This window comes from Danio aesculapii, chromosome 5 (assembly GCF_903798145.1).
Source record: "Danio aesculapii chromosome 5, fDanAes4.1, whole genome shotgun sequence".
Lineage (NCBI taxonomy): Eukaryota > Metazoa > Chordata > Actinopteri > Cypriniformes > Danionidae > Danio > Danio aesculapii.
Genome location: NC_079439.1, coordinates 68,419,751 through 68,441,626, shown reverse-complemented (window position 1 = coordinate 68,441,626; position 21,876 = coordinate 68,419,751). Strand labels below are relative to the sequence as shown.

Here is a 21,876-nt window from a genome sequence, read left to right as displayed (position 1 = left end):
TTATTGTTGTACAGTGTCACAAAAATAATTCTATATTGACGTGAGTATCCGTAGCTGTATCCCATCTAGATTTTACACTTCGAACCGGACGCGCATTGTGTTCATCAAACATGGCTGCGGTGGAGTTCGGAGACACCGAATTATTCGAGCAGTTTGAAGATAAAGCTTCAGCTCGTATAACAGATGAAGGTGAGGATGAGGAGGGCGAGGGTTCAGACCGGCTTCATGAGCTTCGGCAGACATTAGGAGAGTGCGAAGAAACCATTGGCCGTCTGAACGCTGAGAATATCCTTATGTCTTATATCACGTACTGCCGCCGCTTTCACATTTTACACTGAAACACAACAGTAGACTGCTTTAGTCATTGCTCTTATTGGCGTTTCTGTCACTGCATTTCTGAATATGTTCATTAGTTGTTAAATGGCCGAGTTGAGAAATCAAATGTTAGATGTTTGTGTTGATCTACACTGTTTACTACACCGATTTCTGCAGGTTTGATTTGTAGTGGTACAAGATCCATATGTAAACACTGGAGCTTTCTTTGAATGTTAGGAAAATCATACCAAAAATCTAGATTTTAACATTATGCAAGTGACTCCAGACATCAAGAGAGATAATTGTAACGTTATGTGTATTATATTAAAAAATATATCAATGTAATATTGATTTTATTTGAATTCTTTGGCATTATCGAGGTCTGACACTGGACTAATCACACTCGTGCTAAATGCTGTTCAATGTTAGTATAAAATAAATGAGACCTATGACTTTAAGTCAATACAGTCTGATATATACAGGGTTCATACGGTCCTGAAAAAGTCATAAAATTACAAAAAGGCATTTTCCAGGCCTGGATTAAAAAATTAAAAAATTAAATAAAAAAAAAAGCAATAACTTAAAAAATCAAAAACAATTTTAGCTTTGCCTCTCTTTCACTCGCTTTTACTGTAATTCAAGATTTTTGAATGTCGTGTCCAGAAACAATATCTAAATTTGGAGGTAAGATACTGTAGGTGCTAAAGGCTAATTTATACTAATCTTTGGTCTTGTGAAAACACAAGCCAAAATTATAAAATTTTCACACAAACAGCAAGATGCTTTATAAAAACTCATTTATAGATATAAAAATAAATATAAACTGGCAACTGCATGGATTGTCTCATATTTTTTGATTTGCTGCGATTTGAACATGCATTTTTTCTTACTTACAATGTTTATGTAGACATTACATGAAACAAGAAACGCTATTTGGGCTTATTGGAACCTAATTGGAATTAAAAAATTAAGTATCATCTTTTGATACAATGTACTTTTAGAGAGAAATGATGTCCATATATGCGGACTCGTGGTTTGAATTTACATAAAACACTTTTTCCTGAATGTTTTTTAATGCATATTTAACATAGCATTTTTTTTTAACTTGCTTTGACTATCAGAGAGTAAAAACAATTTTTTTCCCATTTTTGGTCAGTTAAAAATTGGGTTTGGGACATTTCATATGCTGCAAAACAGTTGCAGGATGACAGTATGTCTGTAAAACCGTATGTCTATAAAACATTCAAAGTATTTTAAATAGCCACCTAAGGGCTAAAATATGCTGTGCACGTATGTGGACTCTTAAGCCCTAGGAGGTTATAGTTTTGGAAAAGTCATGGCATTTTAGTAGTAAAAATGTGTATGAATCCTGTATATATATTTTAGTATATGGTGTCAGCAGGTCTTGAAGTATGCAAGTATATAAAGTATAGTTCACCCAAAAATAAATAAATGTAAGGCATCAATTACTAATAAAATTTATTATTATTACTAATTTATTATTATTTATTAATTATTATTATTATTACTTATTGTTATTTATTAATACTAATTTATTATTATTATTATTGTTATTATTATTATTATTATTATTATTATTATTATTATTATTATTATTATTAATACTTATTAAATTAAAAAAATCCTAACCATTTAATCATACTCAAGAGTTTTTGTTAAATGCATTATGTATTAGTGCTGCACGATATTGGAAAAATCTAACATTGGAATAGTGTTGTATTTTGCGATGTATATTGCGATTATGAATACAGTTTCACCAGATGACTTAATATCTCTATTCGGAAAGAATTCATAATGTTAGCTCAATCGGTATGATTCTGCTGTGGGAGTGCATCTCCAGAAAATCTAATAAACAATCTAAATACAATCAAGAAAATGATACAACTGAAATAAAGTGATTTATTGTTTTCCAAGTCTAACAGTATTCATGTACACCAAATAAATGATACAAATAATTCAATAAAATTAGTCTTTGTTAATGTCACAAATGGTACAATTTCTTATGCATGAATGCTTGAAAATCCATCAAAAACATGATAAATGATAAATTAAAAAACAAACTTAACATTGCAAATCCTGCGATGTGACTATTGCGAATGATCACATCGCCATATCGATGCTGAATTGATATATTGTGCAGCCCTATTATGTATGTTGTCTTTGTCTTTACATTGAATGTCAGGTTTTGTACCTTAACTTTGATCCACATGAAGAACTGAAGAGAAAGTTAAACATATTAAGTCGTCCTACGTGAGTAAATCTTTATTCATTTAGTTTTTTTACACCTTGTTTCAAACTAAATTTGTTGTTGTTACACTGATTATCAATGGTAATTTCCCATGCCAGGGGGATAAAAATAGAAGACTCTAAAACCAGCGGGCCAGTTTGTCAGATCAATTATGGAAACAACATCATATCCAGGTAGATATACTCTGCATCACCATCGATTTTCATATTTAATAATTTAGTGTTGTCAAAAGTTTCATCACATCCAAAATAAAAGCTGGTATTTGATTTAGAATGTTTATTTATATTTATAAATTAAGCAGATATATCTAATATATATATATATATATATATATATATATATATATATATATATATATATATATATATATATATATATATATATTAGTGTTTAAGATTATATATAAAAATCAATAAATAATGTTATAACTGTTGTTTAAACATTAAGTTATGATTAATTGCCTCTTGTTACAGTTATGAAATAGTTATACTATATTTATTATTTAAAATGTGATTTTTGTATTGTTTAGGCAGTGCCGGAACGAAATCGAAGACTTCATCTTCTCTCTTGTCCAGAAACAGCTGTATAACAATGATCGAGAAGCCTCTACTCCTCATGTCGTCCCACATGTACATCTTTAATTTTACTGGACAGGAGATTTGTTGAAATGGTTTAAAATCAGCAAGCATTAATGCTGTTTCTTTGTTTGTTTGTTTTTTTGTCGTTTTTGTAGCCCTCAAGTTTTGTCATGGCAGAGAGCTATAAAGTGAAGACTTCCAGTGACTCCAAACTTATTAAAAATGCATTCAGTGTGAGTTTAAAAACCCAGCCGCATAACAAACATTGCGTCTCAATCACTTATAATTGCGTATGTTTTTCATATTTTATACGCTTTTCATAAACTTTCCGCCTAATTTCCAACACATGAAAACGTTTTTAAATTAATTCTTCTGTGAGTGAATTTGGAATCTTCTAAATGTGTGCCTGCATGCACAATGTTCATAATTTGCATAATACACGCCCAAACTAACTCCATATAAGGACTTTCTGCAGAGAAAGAGAAAGACAATTATGGCATTAAAACAAAACACAAAGAAAATCATCTTTAACGATAATAAACCTGAGTTTTGCTGTTGGAGGTGGAAGCCGGGAAAAAATGTGCCATTTAAAAAAACTTGCATGAATCAATAAGAAATTCTCTGGGCAAACTAAAGTGACTCAATAGCCATTGGTGACTTTCAGCAAAATAAATATTTGCTCTCTAATTATGGTGCATTTCCATTATCATATTGCGAGCACAGCATAATCAATTTATTCATATGAACGTGTATGTGACTGTGTCAGGAAAAGCGCACTATTAGAGCTCATGCCGCAATGTCTTTCATTTATTAGGGCTGCTAATATATCAAATATATCCAAATTATGGCTATTGCGATAATAATCATAATAATAATAAGCGATGATCATCTTCTCTCAGTTAAACAGAAATTAGGGGAAAAAATAAACAGGGGGGCTAAAAATTCGGACTTCAACTGTACATGCAATATTCATATCAAAGAAAGGTGCAATATATATATATATATATATATATATATATATATATATATATATATATATATATATATATATAATGTATATGTATGTATATATATATATATATATATATATATATATATATATATATATATATATATATATATATATATATATATATATATATATATATATATAATGTATATGTATATTTATTTGTGTATATATATGTATATTTATGTGTGTGTATATATATATATATATATATATATATATATATATATATATATATATATATATATATATATATATATTTGTATATATATATGTATGTGTATGTATATGTATATATGTTTATATATTCATATTTATGTTAATATTTTAGGTATGCATTATAATGAAAATTCCGGGCTGTAGTGCAATGTCGGCGCACTGACTGTTTATCTAAATTTGATTAATTACATGGTCAAACTTTCATTATATACCTGCATGCCCTATTCTGCTATTGGCTAGAATGTGAAACGCTAAACATTAATGACGGGAGTAGATACAAGAGAGGAAAAGAACAACAGCCAAAAAGAGCCAGAATATCTGCCCAAGTTTTCAATCATTCGAAGTGTCTAAAAGATCAGAAAGTTTTATTATATCAGAAAAATATTCATTACCTGTTTATTTTAGTTGGCAAATAAAAATAGCTTTACTCTGGGGAAATGTTATATCGCAAAGAATATCGCTATTGCAGTATTAAACAGCAATATGGCATAGGCATGGGACGATAACCGTTTTCAAGGTATACCGGTTTTAAAAATTGTCAAAATGTTCTGTAATACCTTTCCTCTAAGATTTTTTATTTACATTAAAAAAGTAAATAAATTTTAGGACAACAGTAGAAAAAAATATCCAAAGATTTAAATAGTAAAGAAATCTGTGTATTGGAAACCAATGAAGACAGCAGAAGTCAATGATTCATTTGAAATATTTAACCTGACTTGTTTACTGCTGCAAAATAAATCATAAATCTTTCAAAAAAATCAAACATATGGTGTTCAAAAGGGAAAAAAGTTTTAGTTTTTACCCAGATATTTAAAAGGAATATATTTTACAGCAGTAATCACAACACAGTGAAACCGTGATATTTTTATCCAAGGTTTTTATACCGTCAGAATCTTACACCAGCCCATGGCTAATATCGCATATGTTCCCAGTATTGTGCAGCCTTAACATACTTTTTTCATATAATTGAACATCTAATTATATAGTATTATACTTTTTTAACGAGTACTTTTTGGCCACCCTCTAAATAACATTGAATAATAGTGTTCTTCATAGATGTTTACAAGGCCCAGACATACATGCTAATTGCGTACGTGTTATATAAGTCATTCTTGAATTTTTTATTTTTTTCATACATTTTAGAGTATTTTTAGCACAAATGTTTTTGATGAATCATGACTTATTTGTGAAAAGGCACATTTTATATGCACATTTCACGCAAAAAATAGCACGTACATGTTTAGTGAATGAGACCCATTATTTGTATTCAGTTTCTTGACTGTTGACACTACTCTAAAATAAACCAGCACGTCTCGTTTTTGTTCTGCAGGTAATCGGGAGTGTTTTATACTTCACCGACTTCTGTGTTGATAAACTGGGTCAGCCGCTGATGAATGAAAACCCTCAACAGACCGAAGGATGGGAGGTTCCCAAGTATCCTAAACGTTGATACCCGGCTGTGCATCTACACACACTGCGTTCTTAATCATTTATAGTTTTGTGCTCTTTAAGTCTGTTTTACTCTCATCTCTGTGCATCACTGCTCCTGAATCATTATTGCAAAGATACCAGCAGGTCTTTGGTCAGATCATTGCTCTTGAAGGCCAGGATGTGGAGATAAAGCAGAAAAGGTATGGCAAGAATTTACGATAACACTTTAGTTTAAGTACCAATTCTCATTATTATTGAGACTAGTGGCTTATTTTTTGCCTAAAATTAAAATATTGGCTGTTTATTAGTACTTATAAAGTGTTTATTCAGCATTATCTTATTCTACATCCCTAATCAGACTTAATATAAACCCCCAACTACTCCCTTAACCCATTGACTTCCATTTATAACAATATTTTTTTATTGCAAAACCGTAACACCATATAATCATGTGTTCTTGATTGTTATTGGCTTTTCTTGTTGGAAGAGGTCATTTATTTTGATTATTTTTACTGTTGATCATCGGTTGGCAGCATTAAACCTTTAGATAGGCCTGTGCAAAAAAGTGTCCAGCTTTTATGTAGTAAAACAGCAGATTATAGCGTGTGCAGAAATACACTTCTGTGTTTACCGTTTTGAGAGCTGAGCTTCTTATTTAGATTTTCTCAGACATCTCAATGTAAGTGTGCAAAGGTCTCTCTAACACTTTCTCTCTCATACACATGCTATACTCCATATAAAAGCTGAAACTGAGCTTTTTTTTGCACCGTATCTGATGATCAACAGTATTACAAATTTTGCTTGTTTCCAACTTCTAACTAACAATGAAGAATTCATGATTAATCTAAATATGTGGTTATAATGGAAGTCAATGGGGCAAAAACAGCCCCGAACATAATGAAAGGATAGTCAATTTACCCAGTTTATAAAAATTTTAAAACATTTTCATAAAATATTTGTCAAAATAAGATTTGTCACCAAAATCATTGTATTTGCTTAAGTACAGAGAAAGTACTGGCAAAATGAAAACTCAAAATAACCCCAGAGTGGATAAAAACATCCTTAACAGCATGCAGGGGTTAATAACTAATAATAAGCAGCTAGTTATTAGTTTATTGAGGCAATAAACATGGCTGTTTTTATAGTTAATGGTTCATAAATAGTGAGAGCTGAACCTTTAAAATAAAGTGTGATCTCTAATTTACAATAGCAACTATTGGATATTGACGCTTTTCTGGTATTGCAAGAATAATACATGTCTATTTTTGTAGTTCTTACACCATTGTAATTCTTAATATTTATTTGCTTTTCTCGTATTATTTTTATTTAACTTTTTTCTAAGTTATTGAAATCTGCTAATGTTGTCTTTTCAGACCGAAACCTTGCTGTTTTAACTGCTGTTCTGAGGACCATCAACTACGAGACTGTCCGAAGGTCTTTCTCATTGCTTATAGAACTCATTTCTGTTTAAACAAGATCCATATTTATAAATGCATTCTTTTGATGGATATAAATCATCAGACTTTAAGTGTGTTTATATTTTTGCCTTTCACGTTTTATCAAGCCCAAAGATATGGCTCGCATTAATGAAAAGAGGAAGGAGTTTTCCCAGAACAATCAGAGCAACCAGCGCTACCATGCAGAAGAGGTGGAAGAGCGATTCGCAAAGTACAAACCCGGAATAATGAGGTCAGCCATATTGTGAACTATTATATTGTTTTATTTTGTTTTCATAATTTTTTTTCACGTCAAAAACCATCAGAATGTTAAATATTGTTTTTCATACATATATTTAGTATATGTCTCACTGTAAATACAGTCAAAGTCAGAGTTATTCACCCTCCTGTGTATTTTTTTCAGATATTTCCCAAATGATGTTTAACAGAGCAAGGAGTTTTTCACAGTATTTCCTATAATATTTTTTCTTCTAGAGAAAGTCTTATTTGTTTTATTTCGGCTAGAATAAAAGCGTTTTTTACATTTTTCAGAAACCATTTTAAGGTCAATATTATTAGCTCCCTTAAGCAATATTTTTTTTTCCCGATTGTCTACAGCAGGGGTCACCAATCTCGTTCCTGGAGGGCCGGTGTCCCTGCAGGGTTTAGCTCCAACTTGCCTCAACACACCTGCCTGGGTGTTTCAAGTATACCTATTAAGATCTTGATTAGCTCATTCAGGTGTGTTTGATTAGGGTTGGAGCTAAAATCTGCAGGACACCGGCCCTCCAGGAACAAGTTTGGTGACCCCTGGTCTACAGAATAAACCATTGTTATACAATGAGGTGCCTCATTAACCTAGTTAAGCCTTTAAATGTCACTTTAAGCTGAATACTAGTACCTTGAAAAATATCTAGTCAAATATTATGCACCATCATCATGGCAAAGGTAAAAGAAATCAGTTATTAGAAATTAGTTATCATATATATTTAGAAATCTTCTTTCTGTTAAATCGATATTAGGGAAAAAACATTCAGGAGGGCTAATAATACCGACTTCAACTGTATGTCAGATTGTGACTAGTAATACGCCTTTCTAATAGCATAATATGTTCAACTTTATAGGTGATTTTTGTCACTATTTACATTTTTTTGTAACCATGCATCAATCGAAAGCTTGTCTTTTAGTGTCATTGGAATTATAAAATTTTTATGCATTTTTAAAACATTTTGTTTTTAGTCAAGACCTTCTTGATGCTCTTGGTATGACTACAAACACTCTTCCTCCATTCATCTATCGCATGAGGGAGCTTGGCTACCCGCCGGGATGGCTCAAAGAGGCAGAACTGGAAAACTCAGGCCTGATGCTGTATGATGGTAAGAGTGAGTTTTGGGATTCACAAGGCCGGTGTTTCACCATTTAACAAAAAGTTTAGGTTAATACTGCATACCAGTTTGCCTACTTATAATATGTCCTAAAATACGTACTTTTTTGGTGAAGAAACTTTGAGTGTGTAACAAGAGAATTCACACTTTGCGATATGCTACCATAGTCCCTTTAAGGCAAGTCATTACACTCGGCAGCCATCTTTGAAATGCCACTTGGGCTCTCAAACATCAAATTCCCCACAATTGCTTGCCAAGCTAAGATAATTTTTTTAATTAGGAATCACCAAAAAATTCATTAGCAACTGCTTCTTTAGTTTCATTTCTAAACATTCGATCACACAAAATATGCAGAAGCTAACATGTAGTCTGAGCCTCTCCCTCTAAGAATCTTCCCATCTATAGTGATCGATGATTGGCTCCTGTATTAGAAGGCGGGGCTTCATTCACTATATTGACTGTTATACTTTTCCCCATTCAACTATATGAGTGACACGTCTTGTGTATTCTAGAGTCTTTGAAACGACTTCCTCGTTAAAGGGCCGGTATGTTCCTTAGTTGCAAGCCCTGTCAATCTTCTCAACACATCATCCTTATATCTTTCATATTTAACTACCTACCTTATTGGAGATTCTGCATCAGCTGGTTAATTTACCAGTCTTTAATGCAGAGAAATCTCCTCAGGTGTTTAGATAATTCTGCATTCAGAAGTTAATGTCCAAACACAGCTTTATATAAGTTCACATTGTTGTTGCAGATCAAATATAACACGGAAAATGTAATTTAAATATCTAGTTGGCTAGATATTCATTAATAGTCATTCAAACAACTTAACCAAAGCCGCTCTACTTGATGGTTGGGCTCTTGCGACCTCCATGTTTGTAGTTTGTTTACACTTTTTACCTGAGTATGTAGTTCTAATCGAATTTACGTCCAATGCGAGATGTATTGTGTGCAATATTAGAGTACGGATGGTTCCACACATTGAATTTCATCCAGAAATAGTAGACCATCCGGGAACCTTTGGCATACTCTTTTCAACATACTACGGTTTGGGACATACTAATTCTATTCTCGAATGCTATTTAGGACAGATAGTATGCGAATTGGGACACAGCATAAGACTTTATTGTAAGGATTTGCAAATTATTCAGATAAAGGTTTTCTTACAACAAGGTTCTGTCGTAGCTTGCTTCATATACATCATGGTTTCCGCTATATTCATTCTTCCATGGCGCACTACATCGCACTTCAGCAGCGTTTATTTAAGAGCGCACATTCGCACAAGAAGATCTGCGCTTGAGCAGCGTATATTTGAGGGGGCGTGCAGGAAGTTTTGTGCACGAGCAGAGGAAATTGGCGTGCAAGCAAAGAGATCTGCATCCTCATAGGCTATTACATAAATGCGATCTTGTAATACTGCGCTCATGACATTTGTCATTGAAATAACGCCACAGGTAGTTGATAGATCTGTGTAAAAAAGGCGCACAGCTGGAAGAAATCCTAGAGGAAACACTGTACATGATTACAAATGATGGTGTATTAAAAATAAAACTATATCACCATTGACTCTTTAACTCTTCTTTGCAAGGATCTAATGATGAAGATGAAAATAACCACAGCCAAAAGATATCCTATGATGTCTCAAAGCTGGTCGATTTTCCAGGGTTCAATGTCAACGCACCACCGAACATAAGAGACGTAAGTTTGCGATCAATCTCATTACGTATACACCAGGGATCACCAAATTTTGTACATGAGGTCTGGTGTCCTGCAGATTTTAGCTCCAACCCTAATCAAACACACCTGAACAATACCTAATAAGGTCTTACTAGGTATACTTGAAACATCCAGGCGGGTGTGTTGAGGCACGTTGGAGCTAAACCCTGCAGGGCACCAGACCTCCAGTAACGAGATTGGTGACCCCTGATATACACACACACAAATAAAAAGAAACTCCTTAAAGGTGCAGTATGTAAGTTTGTCACTCATTGGTTGAACTAGGTATTGCATGCCTGGTTCAAAACACACGCAAGCACAGGTTGCCAGATTGACGACATTAACAGTAGTGTGCCAGACTATTTAAGGCTGATTTAAGTAGGGTTCTATATAAAGGCACACGATAGAAGGAATATTTCCCATACTAAATAGAGTTTTTGTCTTAAACAATATCTGAAATTTATATTTTAGAAACGGCTTCTTTTTCTCGTAGCTGAACAGCAGTATAAACTGACAATAATCACCTCAGCTATGCCTCATGTGCTTTATTCAGCGTTAAATGTTAATAATGTGAGTCTGAATGCCATGTTACATGACATTTATTGCCATATTCTGAAGGCAGCAGCAGATATTTCACCTCAGATCTTGAAAATAAAATAAACCGCTTGAAATTGAACTTCAGAACCGTGAATCTGTACAAACGCATATCAGTTTTAATAAGGTTTAATATGTATTAAATAGATTATAAACCTTACCATTTCGTTGGAGTGCAGTAAGTGCACTATTCTGTGCTTCTCAATGGCTGTATTTACATTTCTGTGGTGATTCGTCTGGTGCAAACAGCCCAATTGCTTATCACTGCAAAACTCGTCCTGAAGCGTGTTGTTAGGACACGGGGTTACAATGTAACCTGCTCATCTAATGTTTACGTCCGTAATATTTATATTATCTGCTAATTAACAACCTCACGTGGAACTATGAATCTGCAGCTCATTTCGGAGTCTGCTACTGTCTACCAGAAATCGCATTTCGGTCGTAGACACACACTTTGAGAGCCTTCCTGACTGAATGAAATGCAAGGTTTTTCATCAAGGCAACCGAGGGTGCTGAAATATAATTGGCTAAACTGGCTTTGGGCGGGTTAAAAGAACCAAACCAAAGATATCCGTTTCAGCACATAACTCACATTTTCAAAGCAGAATATCTGACTTCAGCATTGTTTTTCAGATAAACAAGAATGTTCACTTAGCATGTTTCTTAAATATCTGCAAACATATTATTGTTTTTTTAATGCTTTAGATGAGTCAAAAACTTACATACAGCACATTTAAATAGATATATGTAAACATATCTGTATGCAAGATTATCTGAGCAAATATTTTTCTCTAATTAGGTTCGTAATTTATTTAAATCGATCATAACTTTGAACATTAAAAATTTGTTTGTTTCTTAATATCCAGGATTTCAGGTCCTTCGGCTCCATTCCAATGCAACCTCAACACTGGAAGCAAAACTTTGCAGCCTTTTTGAGCAATACTTTTCCAACGGTAAAAAAAATGGTATATTTCAGTCCAGAAATGCGGGTACATTTCAACTATATTTCATTTTTCTTGAACTGGAATTCTTGAATTCACATTAGAATTAAATCTGTATTAATTGCTGTATTAAATGATGTAAAATGCTGATAGGCAACATTTAGTTCTGTTACTCATTGTTTTTGTAATTATTGTTAAATGTTTTAAACCACGATAACAGATTTGATATTTTCTGCTTTAGCTCCCGATGCTAACCCCAAGTGAGATACCACATGGCAAATATAAAACTGAATTTTATGCATTTTTTGTAATGTGGTTTTCAGAAAGTGAATGAGAAATTCATCTATATATCACAATAACAGAGTTCACAAATCATTTATTTACTATCATTTCCATAACCATCAATTCAATCATTTTTCTTTGGCTTAGTTCCTTTATTTATCAGGGGTTGCCGGCAACTATTCTGGCATATGTTTTACACAGTGGCAGCAGCAACCCAGTACTAGGAAACACCCATACACTCTCACATTTACACACACCCACTCATACACTACGGCCAATTTAGTTTATTCAATTCACCTATAGCGCATGTGTTTGAACTGTGGGGGAAACCGGAGCACCCGGAGGAAACCCACGCCAACACATGGAGAACATGCAAACTCCAAACAGAAATGCCAGCTGGCCTAGCCAGACTCAAACCAGTGACCGTCTTGACCCCCTTTCCATAAACATTTTTTTACAAGTTAATCAGGGTTCGCAAAATCTGGTAGCCGGAAGTCCCAGAGCTACTGTTTTTTTTTTTTTTTTAGTCGGGCTACGAAAATCTATCTACACGTACACCAATTTCACTCGTTTTTGTCTTGCCATTCAGCGTGTGTTATTAAATTTTATAACACTTTCACCAGTACTTACTCCCTATTTGCGTCTAATAACCCAGTTTGTCAGGGGGGAATGAATGAAATGTTCACTCTTCAAAGTGAGTGAAAGATCCAGAAGGGCATCCTGCTGATTTGATTCAGGAGGGCACTTTATTGTCAGACAGCTCAACGGTTTGACTTTCATTCATGTCATTCATTTTAAAAAGCACCCGGTCCATTTCATTTGTATATGTTTTACTCGAACCCATTAACTCTACAGGTGCCTGATAGTTAGATTCGGAGCTAACATTAATCAGATTCACTCTAGTGAACACATAAAAATCGTCATCATAATTTACCTGAGTGCACGCCTCAATGTCTTCCCCTTCCCTTAATAGCAGTTTGAAAACCCCTAATCTAGATAACCCATCGGGCACGGTGTAGATGGATTTTAGTAGCCCGACTGAAAAAATTAATGATAGAAGTTAATGATAGAACAATAGTAACATGGCTCAGTGCCTTCCTGAGTTTCCCGCCAGAGGAAGTGACATCATTTGGAGCGAGTCACATGCTTTATCTTTCAGTGCTTTACAGCAGTGTTTCCCAACCCTGTTCCTGGAGGCAAACCAACAGTACATATTTTGGATGTCTCCCTTTTGTGACCCATTAACTTCAGGTGTTGGAGTCTCTTCTGATGTTATAAGTTGATTCAGGTGTGTTTGATTAGGGAGAGGTTGAAAATGTGTACTGTTGGTGTGCCTTCAGGAACAGGGTTGGGAAACACTGCTTTACAGATTATTCTGCCTTTTTTATAACCAATGTAACGGAGTTGACCAGAACATACACTAATTGTATTTTTGAAATTGATAAATAATACAAAAATATAGATGTTTCATCGATTAACTTAAAAACATTAACACAAAAAGATAAAAGTTTGACTGAATTATTTGATAGTTGCATGATAATTACAGCTAAATGTAAGATTCAGCAGGCAGACACAAAGTTAAAGTGGGAGTCTTTAAGATATTTTCCAGACCAAATGACAACATTATTTTTAGAGATAACTTAAATATAAACATAATTAGTTTTCTTATTCAAAACCACTTAAAGTTTTTGAATTAGTAATAAAATGTTTGATTCGCAGACATAAAATGTACCCGCAATTCTAGAATCATCCATATTTGTATATTTCCCTGGTGATATTATAACCTTGTGTATGCGAACGTGCACAGCAGGACAGCGGCAGCAGTAAGAGGCCTCATGAGTCTGATTCCACACCCCAGAAGACAAAGAAAAGGAAATCTGGTTCAGATCAGGCTCTCCACGCATCAGATATGGAGATCGAGTCAGGTACGCAACTCTGAACTTTTGAAATTAAATTTTCCATATCAGTGAGTATGTCAGCCGTGTTTTTTTTATGCTTTACTACACTGTTTCTCAACCACATTTCTGGAGGACCACCAGCACTGCATGTTTTGGATGTTTCCTTTGTCTCTCACAGCCATTACAGGTCTTTCAATCTCTGCTAATGAGCTGATGATCTGAATCAGGTGTGTTTGGTTAAGGAGACGTGAAAAATGCAGAGCTGGTGGTCCTCCATGAACGTGGTTGAGAACCACTGACTTTGTTTACATGGGCATCAGTAATCAAATTATTTGCCTTAATATAAATAAAAGACAATAACTTGATTAAGGTGTTTATATGAGCTGCTTTTTAAACGTTCCTTCCATGATCGCGTTTTACATGTTATAGCAAATAGTTTGATTAACGTCATTGCTATTCACGTTTCCTCCGGAGTTTCATGTAATTACAGGTGTTTCATTTTTTGACTTTAACTGCAGTCCGGCAGTTTCACTTTCATTCAGAAACATTTCATGCATGCCCCCGCGTGACAAACTGAGGTATTGGATGCACATATGAAGTAAGGACTGCTGGAAGAGTGTTGTTTTAATGACACACGTTTGATACAGGTGTCTGTGGTCCTTCACTGACTCAGTAGGTGCTGAGAATAGTGTCAAAAAGCTGTGTGTGTATGGAATATCCTTTCGCAAAATGCGCTGAAAAGTCCTACACGACAATAATAGTATGATTGCATTGTTTACATGTCTGTACTGCTCTTCAATAATGCCACTAAAGTTGGCATACTCCACATGTCTTAATCCGATTTCTGTTTAATTTATGACCTTAATCTGAATAAACTAATCAAAAATCGCTGTTTACATGGTAAACCCTTAATCGTGTTAAAATCGGATAATTGGTGTCCATGTAAACGTACTCACTGTTTTACCACCTGGTGTTGGATTTTGGGAAATGGCGTACATTGGATCTACACTCAAAATCAGAGTGGATTGTATATCATTCTGTGGCGGTGTTTGAATTCTGAGTGAACTACTGCATTTGCTATGTTTATGCTGGAGTGCATGGCTTGTTTCCACTGATTGGAAATTTCCGAAAGTATAGCAAACCATAGCGCTTTTTTTGAGATGTTTTTTTGTAGGGGGTACCTTACCACAGTACAGCCAAAATGACTTTTATTATCATGTCATTATTTTTTTTATTGTTATTTTCTATATATACATTGGAATCTAAACTTGGAAACAGTAAAAATCAAAATCGATGTTAAACCATGTTAAAGATTTTTAGCTAAACACACAAGACTGTCAACTTGATTAAAGGTCTCGAGAAGTGCTTTGAAATGTGCATTTTATTCAATGTTTGATGTAATCTCAACCGAAACACGAAGAAAGGGTGGGGCATACTGTAGCTCCTCCTCCTTTTTAAAAAAACAGCCAATAGCATTTTGCTTTATGGGAGCTCTGCCAGTGAGAGTGGTTGAGCTCAAGCGCATCAAATGAGAAGCGTTTTGAAGGGGGCGGGGAATGTCAGATGATAGTGAGCGTTTGATTGGTCAGAAGATTTGATGAGAAACTGAAGTATGATGTAAATAAAACTGATAGTCCATTTATGCGGAAGTGACAAACTGCAAGCTTCACATATTTATATCAGTTTATATCTTCTAAATGTGAATTTTGTCACTGTTTTGGAGCACACTAGATTATAGATATTCTTGAAAACTAACAATACTGATACTGACATCTAAAAAACTACTGATACTAAAATCTAAAACAAAATATTTTCATGGGTCTGTGTCTTCTGTCAACATGACTGGCAAAACAGCTGAATCTCAAATATTTGGTTCATTTTGTAAATAAATGTTGTCTGTATTAGTAATGGCTCATTAGCATACCGATGACAGACTCTTTGTGATGGAAGCTGCGACCATTTTTTCCCAACTTTTTTTTTCTACTATGAGCTGATTGGATGTAGTAAAGTAGGGATTTCATTCAGGAAAGATCGGGAAAAGGGTTTCGGGAGAGTTATTACCGCCTAAGTGGCTGATCACACCAGACGCGCTTAATGCGTTGAGAGTCGCCTTTTTCGAATGATTTACTAACGGCAGCAAGCGTTTTGCGTGCTGCTTATGCGCCCTGCGCGCCTCATGTTTTAACCGCCTGCTGCGCCTCACGTTTTTGTCCTTGCACGCCGTGCGCTCGCAGTTGAAAAAAGTCAACTCTGAGCGGAAAAGGCGCATTACGTCAGTCACGTCTTTTTCATTCTACAATCAAATGAAAGCAGAGGTGGGGTTTCTGTAGATGTGCCAGCAGTGTTTGTGTTGTCAAGACAACAACTGAGACTTTTGAAGATGAAGGAGAGATTTGTGGCAAAGAGCATAGAATCACCAAGAGGCGACACTCTGTTGCTATTTGGGAAACAGCCACTAGATGTCGCTAGTGTCACGTGGCAGCCATTTTGGAATGAAAATTGCAATAGAAAAACAGCATGGATAACTAACAATAGACAGAATGAATTAAAATACTGAGTTAAATATGAGTTAAAATGAGTACATCCCCTTTGAAAAGTAACATTTCAAAACAATATTCCAATGAAAACAGACAATTTCCAAAATGTTGACAAGACTAAGTTTAATAGATATGATATCTATAATATCTGTTTCACATATAACATAAAAGATTAACAAAATAACTTAATTACTTTTTTTGTTTGACTGAAATTAGTGTGAAGCAAAAATGAGTATACACAACAAAAACATTATTTGGTAGTTTGTATGGCTTCCATGATATTTAATGACAGCATTAATAATCATGACTAAAAATATATATAAAAATAAATAAATTAGGAGAAAGTAGCTTTTTAAGTAAAAACTTTATTAGTCTTTTTTAACAGACAACACTGGAAAAATACTATGTACTATTATAATATAACACTCCAACAAAAAGTACTGTTAATCTGCTATCAATATCCCATTTTGAAAGCCATGTTAATTTAATTAACGTGTCAGTACTTATGCATTATGCCAGTGCGTAAACTATTAAATTAAAGTAATTTCAACTTAAAGTGACAGTTTCAAGAAAACAAGTATGATTAATATATTAAACATTAGGTCGGTAAAATTAACTATTAAAAGTGCTGAAAATCACCAGTCTATGATTTTAAGTGTTGTATTGTTGAATTTCAGCTTTTATGCGCTTTTTAAATTAATAAATAAAAAACAAAGCAGCTGCTTGCCATTGTGACGGCAATAAGATCCAATGGACGGCCAATCGATTTCACTCCATGATGGCGGAATCGCTGGGCGCTGCTGTTGCAATGGAATGTTCTATTGAGTGTCGCCTCTTGGTCATTCTAAGCTTTTTGCTGTCCCTCAATTGACCACGCCCTTAATTATGCAGACTTAATATAACTTAATAAAAACGAAACTGATGAGTTATAAAAAAATTCGCCCCCTCACAGTTGTCATGAAGGCTAATATTAGCTATATACATCAAAACCATCTTATGTACCAGGCTGTAAACATGTTTTTATCAGCTGTAAAATTGGCCAATTTAGTATTGTAGTCAGTGAACATCGGGAGTTCCTGGAGCCAGCCCCTAAAGGCGAGTCGAGGAATTGCAGTTTCAGTTACGTCCGTATTGGCTTCACGAGGGAGAGCGGGAGGTTGCCGATTAGAAGTGACAAACAGTTTCACACACATTTTAGTAAGTGGTTGATGGAATGGGCCATAATCATGCATGGGTAAGTGCTGTGCACACCCTTCCCTTACCCCCTTCAAAAAAAGGGAGCTGATCAATGTTGCTTTGGTAGTAAAAAAATTGTGGAGGTAGTAAAGAAGGAAGTAAATTCAACTTTAGGATTCTTGATTAATTCTCTATTGTTAATTTTTGTCATTCTACAGATCCTGACATGCCTCAAATGAGATCGGATGGCTTCCAGTTTCACCCGCCTCTCCCTCCCGGCACTTCATCTTTGGGAACTCCTCTTCCTCTTCCACTGGGAACGCCTCCATCAACCCCTCCCATCCCTAAGGGAACTCCACCAGCAACTCCACCTACAAACGAAAATCCATCCACCCATGCCAGAGCTCAGACGGAGGGCGAAGAGTCTGAGGACGGGCTCACTTTGGAGGAACTAGAGGAGCAGCAGAGGCTTCTTTGGGCAGCCCTTGAGAAAGCAGACACCACAACCAACAGCGATTCTGAGACCCCCGTCCCGAGCTCCCCCAGTGTGGTCACTTCTCTTAAACTCGACACTGAAGACGAAGGAGAAAAGATGGAGGACTCCATCCATACGTTTGAAATCAAGAGCACGCCCTCTTCACCTGCTGTGAGTAATGTTTGTGAGGATGAGATGACGGATAAAACCACCAGTGATGAAAAACAGGAGATCGATTTGCAAGCGGAAATGAGCGATATTATTGTCCTGGATGAAGTTTATGGGGAGAACGGGAATCCTGATGCTTCAGGCGCTCCACAGAAAAATGTGCAAGAGTCCAGTTCTGAAGTGGCAGGTGATATTGAGGAAGGCGGTGTAAATAAAGTAACTTTCGTCCCACACCGTAGCAGATTTGCAGCTGGCATAATCCCCTTCGAGGACACTCCTGAGTTTACGGAGGTAGCTGAAGCGACAGGGGTTTACCTTAAAATTCGAGATTTACTAAAAGGCTCGCCAAGAAATCAAGCCAAAAGCAAGAAGTGATCTCGAGGTTGTCTGTTTTTACTTGCGCGTCTGTCGACAACATGCATTGTTTTCTCTAATCTTATCGCAGTCCTTTTGTATGTAGTTTTACTTTTGGGTGCTTTGTATCTTTTTACTGCTGTCGTGCGATTTTTAAAGGCGAAAAGGTTACGTTTGTTTTGTACATGAATATTAACGGATCGTGGGAATGCATTCTGTGTACAGGCGTTTTTTATTCTTCTTCCTCCTGTTCCATCTTCTGTTATTACAGTTTGCCTTCACTACTTTTCGTGGCATGTAATTAATTGTGAATATTTTTTCCATTCAGATTTCTTAAGACGAAATTAAAAAGTTTTAACTTGAACTTAGTTGTAAAATGTAATCGTTGCACTTCTGAGTCATTTTGGGGATTATTTGCTTTTATTTAAAGAGTTAGATTAGAGATTAGAGTTAGATTATTACTGTTATATTTCCTGTGATTAAAAAAACATTTAGCAGATCTGTCTGCACTGACATGTACAACAGAATATAATTTTCTTACCTCATAGTTTTTAATAGTGCATTGAAAGAGGAAGGCTATGGTGAAAGGCATCCTGCAGGGTTTATTCATTTAATAATTTTCCTTCGGCTTAGTCCCTTATTTATCAAGGGTCGCCACAGCGGAATGAACTGCCAACTATTCCAGCATATGTTTTACACCGCAGATGCCCTTCCAGCCGCAACCCAGTACTGGGAAACACCAATATTCACGCACACTACAGCCAATTTAGTTCCTCCAATTCATGTCTTTGGACTGTGGGGGAAAACGGAGCACCCGGAGGAAACCCACGCCAACGCGGGGAGAACATGCAAACTCCACACAGAAATGCCAACTGGCCCAGCTGGGGCTCGAACCGGCGACCTTCTTGCTTTGAGGCGACAGTGCTAACCACTGAGCCACCGTGCTGCCTCTGCAGGGTTTTAGTTTATAATCTGTTTGTCTGTGGTGAAATTTCATCAATCTTTAAAGAAAAGCAGTCTTTGCTGTTTGTTTGTTACACTATACTACACACAGGTTTATTATTGATTTGTTTGTTTGGAATATTAAATAGGGGGATCCACCATATGCATATTATGGTTGCTCAAGATTCTTCATAAAAATCACAGTTCATCCCTGGTAGTTTAGCTTAAAGGGAACCTATTGTGCAAAAAACACTTTTATAAGGGGATTAAACACGCTTATGAATGGCAACAGTGTGAATATAACCAGCTGCTAAAGGTAAAAATGTATTAATACATTTTTTATGATCACACTTGATATAAACGGTCTGCAGAAACACTTTGACATTCTCCCGTTGTACGTGTCATCAGAGGGGGAAAGCCCCGCCCATTAGTGACCATCTCTCCCTCATTAGCATAGAAAGTTAGTCTTGATTTTGAATTTGCCACTATGTTGACACATTTGTAGCCCCGCCCTCTTTTGAAAATAATCTTATTTGAATTTAAAGCAACAGTCATCAAAATGACACAATTTGAATCAAAGCCTAAATTGGCAGTTATAAAGAGTTATAAAACATTATTTCTGTAGTATTTTGCGCTGAAACTTCACATACACACACTAGGACATCAAAGACGTATTTCACATCTTATAAAAGGGACATAATAGGTCCTAAGCTAACCGTAGACAGAATATCTCGCAGTATTTGTATTATCCAAATACGTGGCAGAAATCCACCTTATGTTGTGTTGCCAACTGCCATAAAAAAAGAAGCACCATCATCATCAAGCTCCATCAATACTTGGAAATGGTGCAGTGGTTAAACATGTTTTACACCAAGGGAGTGCAGTCTTTGTCCTTGAGATTCTTCCTTTCTTCAAAGCTGCAATGAACAAAAATAATGGCTAAGGCAAACAATCCTTTTTTATTTCAAGATTAACCACATCCAAAATAAAAGATTGTATTGACAAAAATGTGTAATGTGTATATATATATATATATATATATATATATATATATATATATATATATATATATATATATATATATATATATATATATATAAATAAATAGTTATATATATATATATATAGTTATATATATAGTTATATATATTCATTTATACATATATACAACAGTTCTGTCTGATTCTCTAATCTGATTGGCTTGTAGCCGTGCAATATTCCTGTAAAAACAGCACTCATACAGCTCATAGAGTAACAGCAGATCTATGAACTCACTACCGTTTAAAAAATATTGCAGCTGTTGGACAACAATAATATACTTTTGAGGCTTTTTAGGATGTAGTTGTTTAGATTATAACTATGCAGTTTGTTTATAAGGATAGTGCCTATTTTAAAATTGTTATAATTTCTGAGAGACATCCATCAGCCTGTCATACTGAACAGAGCAAAGACGGTTGATGTTCCGTCACAAGATGGCAACAGAGACCGCGTAATAAGTCCTTAGAGGAGAAAACGTACATTTCAAACCACAGCTGAAGAAGTCATTACAGAACAGGTAAGTGACTTTCTAAGTCGACCTCTCTCCTGTGTTTGTTGTTATCGCAAAAACAACAGTATTCTGGTAGTTTGCTTTACCCTGGCTTCTTCGGGGTTAATTATTGTGATCTCCCGATTGCAACAGAAATGCTGGGAAATCTGTAGACTGAAAGCATTTCGTGCCGCTTAGTTTTAAAATCTTTAAATGTAAGCGTTTTGTCATCACTTTAGACATTACACTAGAGAATCATTCAAATACTAGCTCTAAAGTTCTGATATCAGCTGCAGATGTGAATGAATGGCAGAAGAAAGTAGTTCCTCTTACAAGAGGATTTTTAGACTATGTTTGATAATCTTTTTTATATACACGATTATCCTGTCAAACTAGTGTAAATGCAATGACACACAGTGTATCAGTGCGATATGGCTGTATATCGTCACTGGTCGGCAGGGGCGTAGCAACCGAGGGGTGGGGTGGGGATACGTCCCCCTCACTTTTAGAGGCAGACCATTTAGAAACAGGTGATTAATAATTATATGAACTTAACCTTTTGGATCTCATACAGCTTCGCTCTGGGAGGGAGGGTGGGGATTTTGACGTTTGCCGGAATC

General features: G+C 35.2%; 1 protein-coding gene across 2 annotated transcripts; it reads left to right on the top strand.

The window, feature by feature from the left end:
- Window positions 1-91: 91 nt before the first annotated feature.
- zcchc8 (zinc finger, CCHC domain containing 8) lies at window positions 92-19,150 on the top strand. 2 transcript variants are annotated; one of them, XM_056458777.1, is made up of 14 exons: window positions 92-287; window positions 2,546-2,586; window positions 2,683-2,757; window positions 3,114-3,213; window positions 3,318-3,395; window positions 5,721-5,824; window positions 5,956-6,021; window positions 7,195-7,255; window positions 7,386-7,510; window positions 8,497-8,633; window positions 10,234-10,343; window positions 11,822-11,908; window positions 13,989-14,103; window positions 18,008-19,150. In XM_056458777.1, exons 1-14 carry the CDS (start codon window positions 111-113, stop codon window positions 18,805-18,807), a joined length of 2,076 nt encoding a protein of 691 aa, XP_056314752.1. In that variant the 5' UTR covers window positions 92-110; the 3' UTR covers window positions 18,808-19,150. The 2 variants fall into 2 exon arrangements, with proteins under 2 accessions (XP_056314752.1, XP_056314751.1); XM_056458776.1 differs by having other exon boundaries at window positions 13,986-14,103.
- Window positions 19,151-21,876: the final 2,726 nt, after the last annotated feature.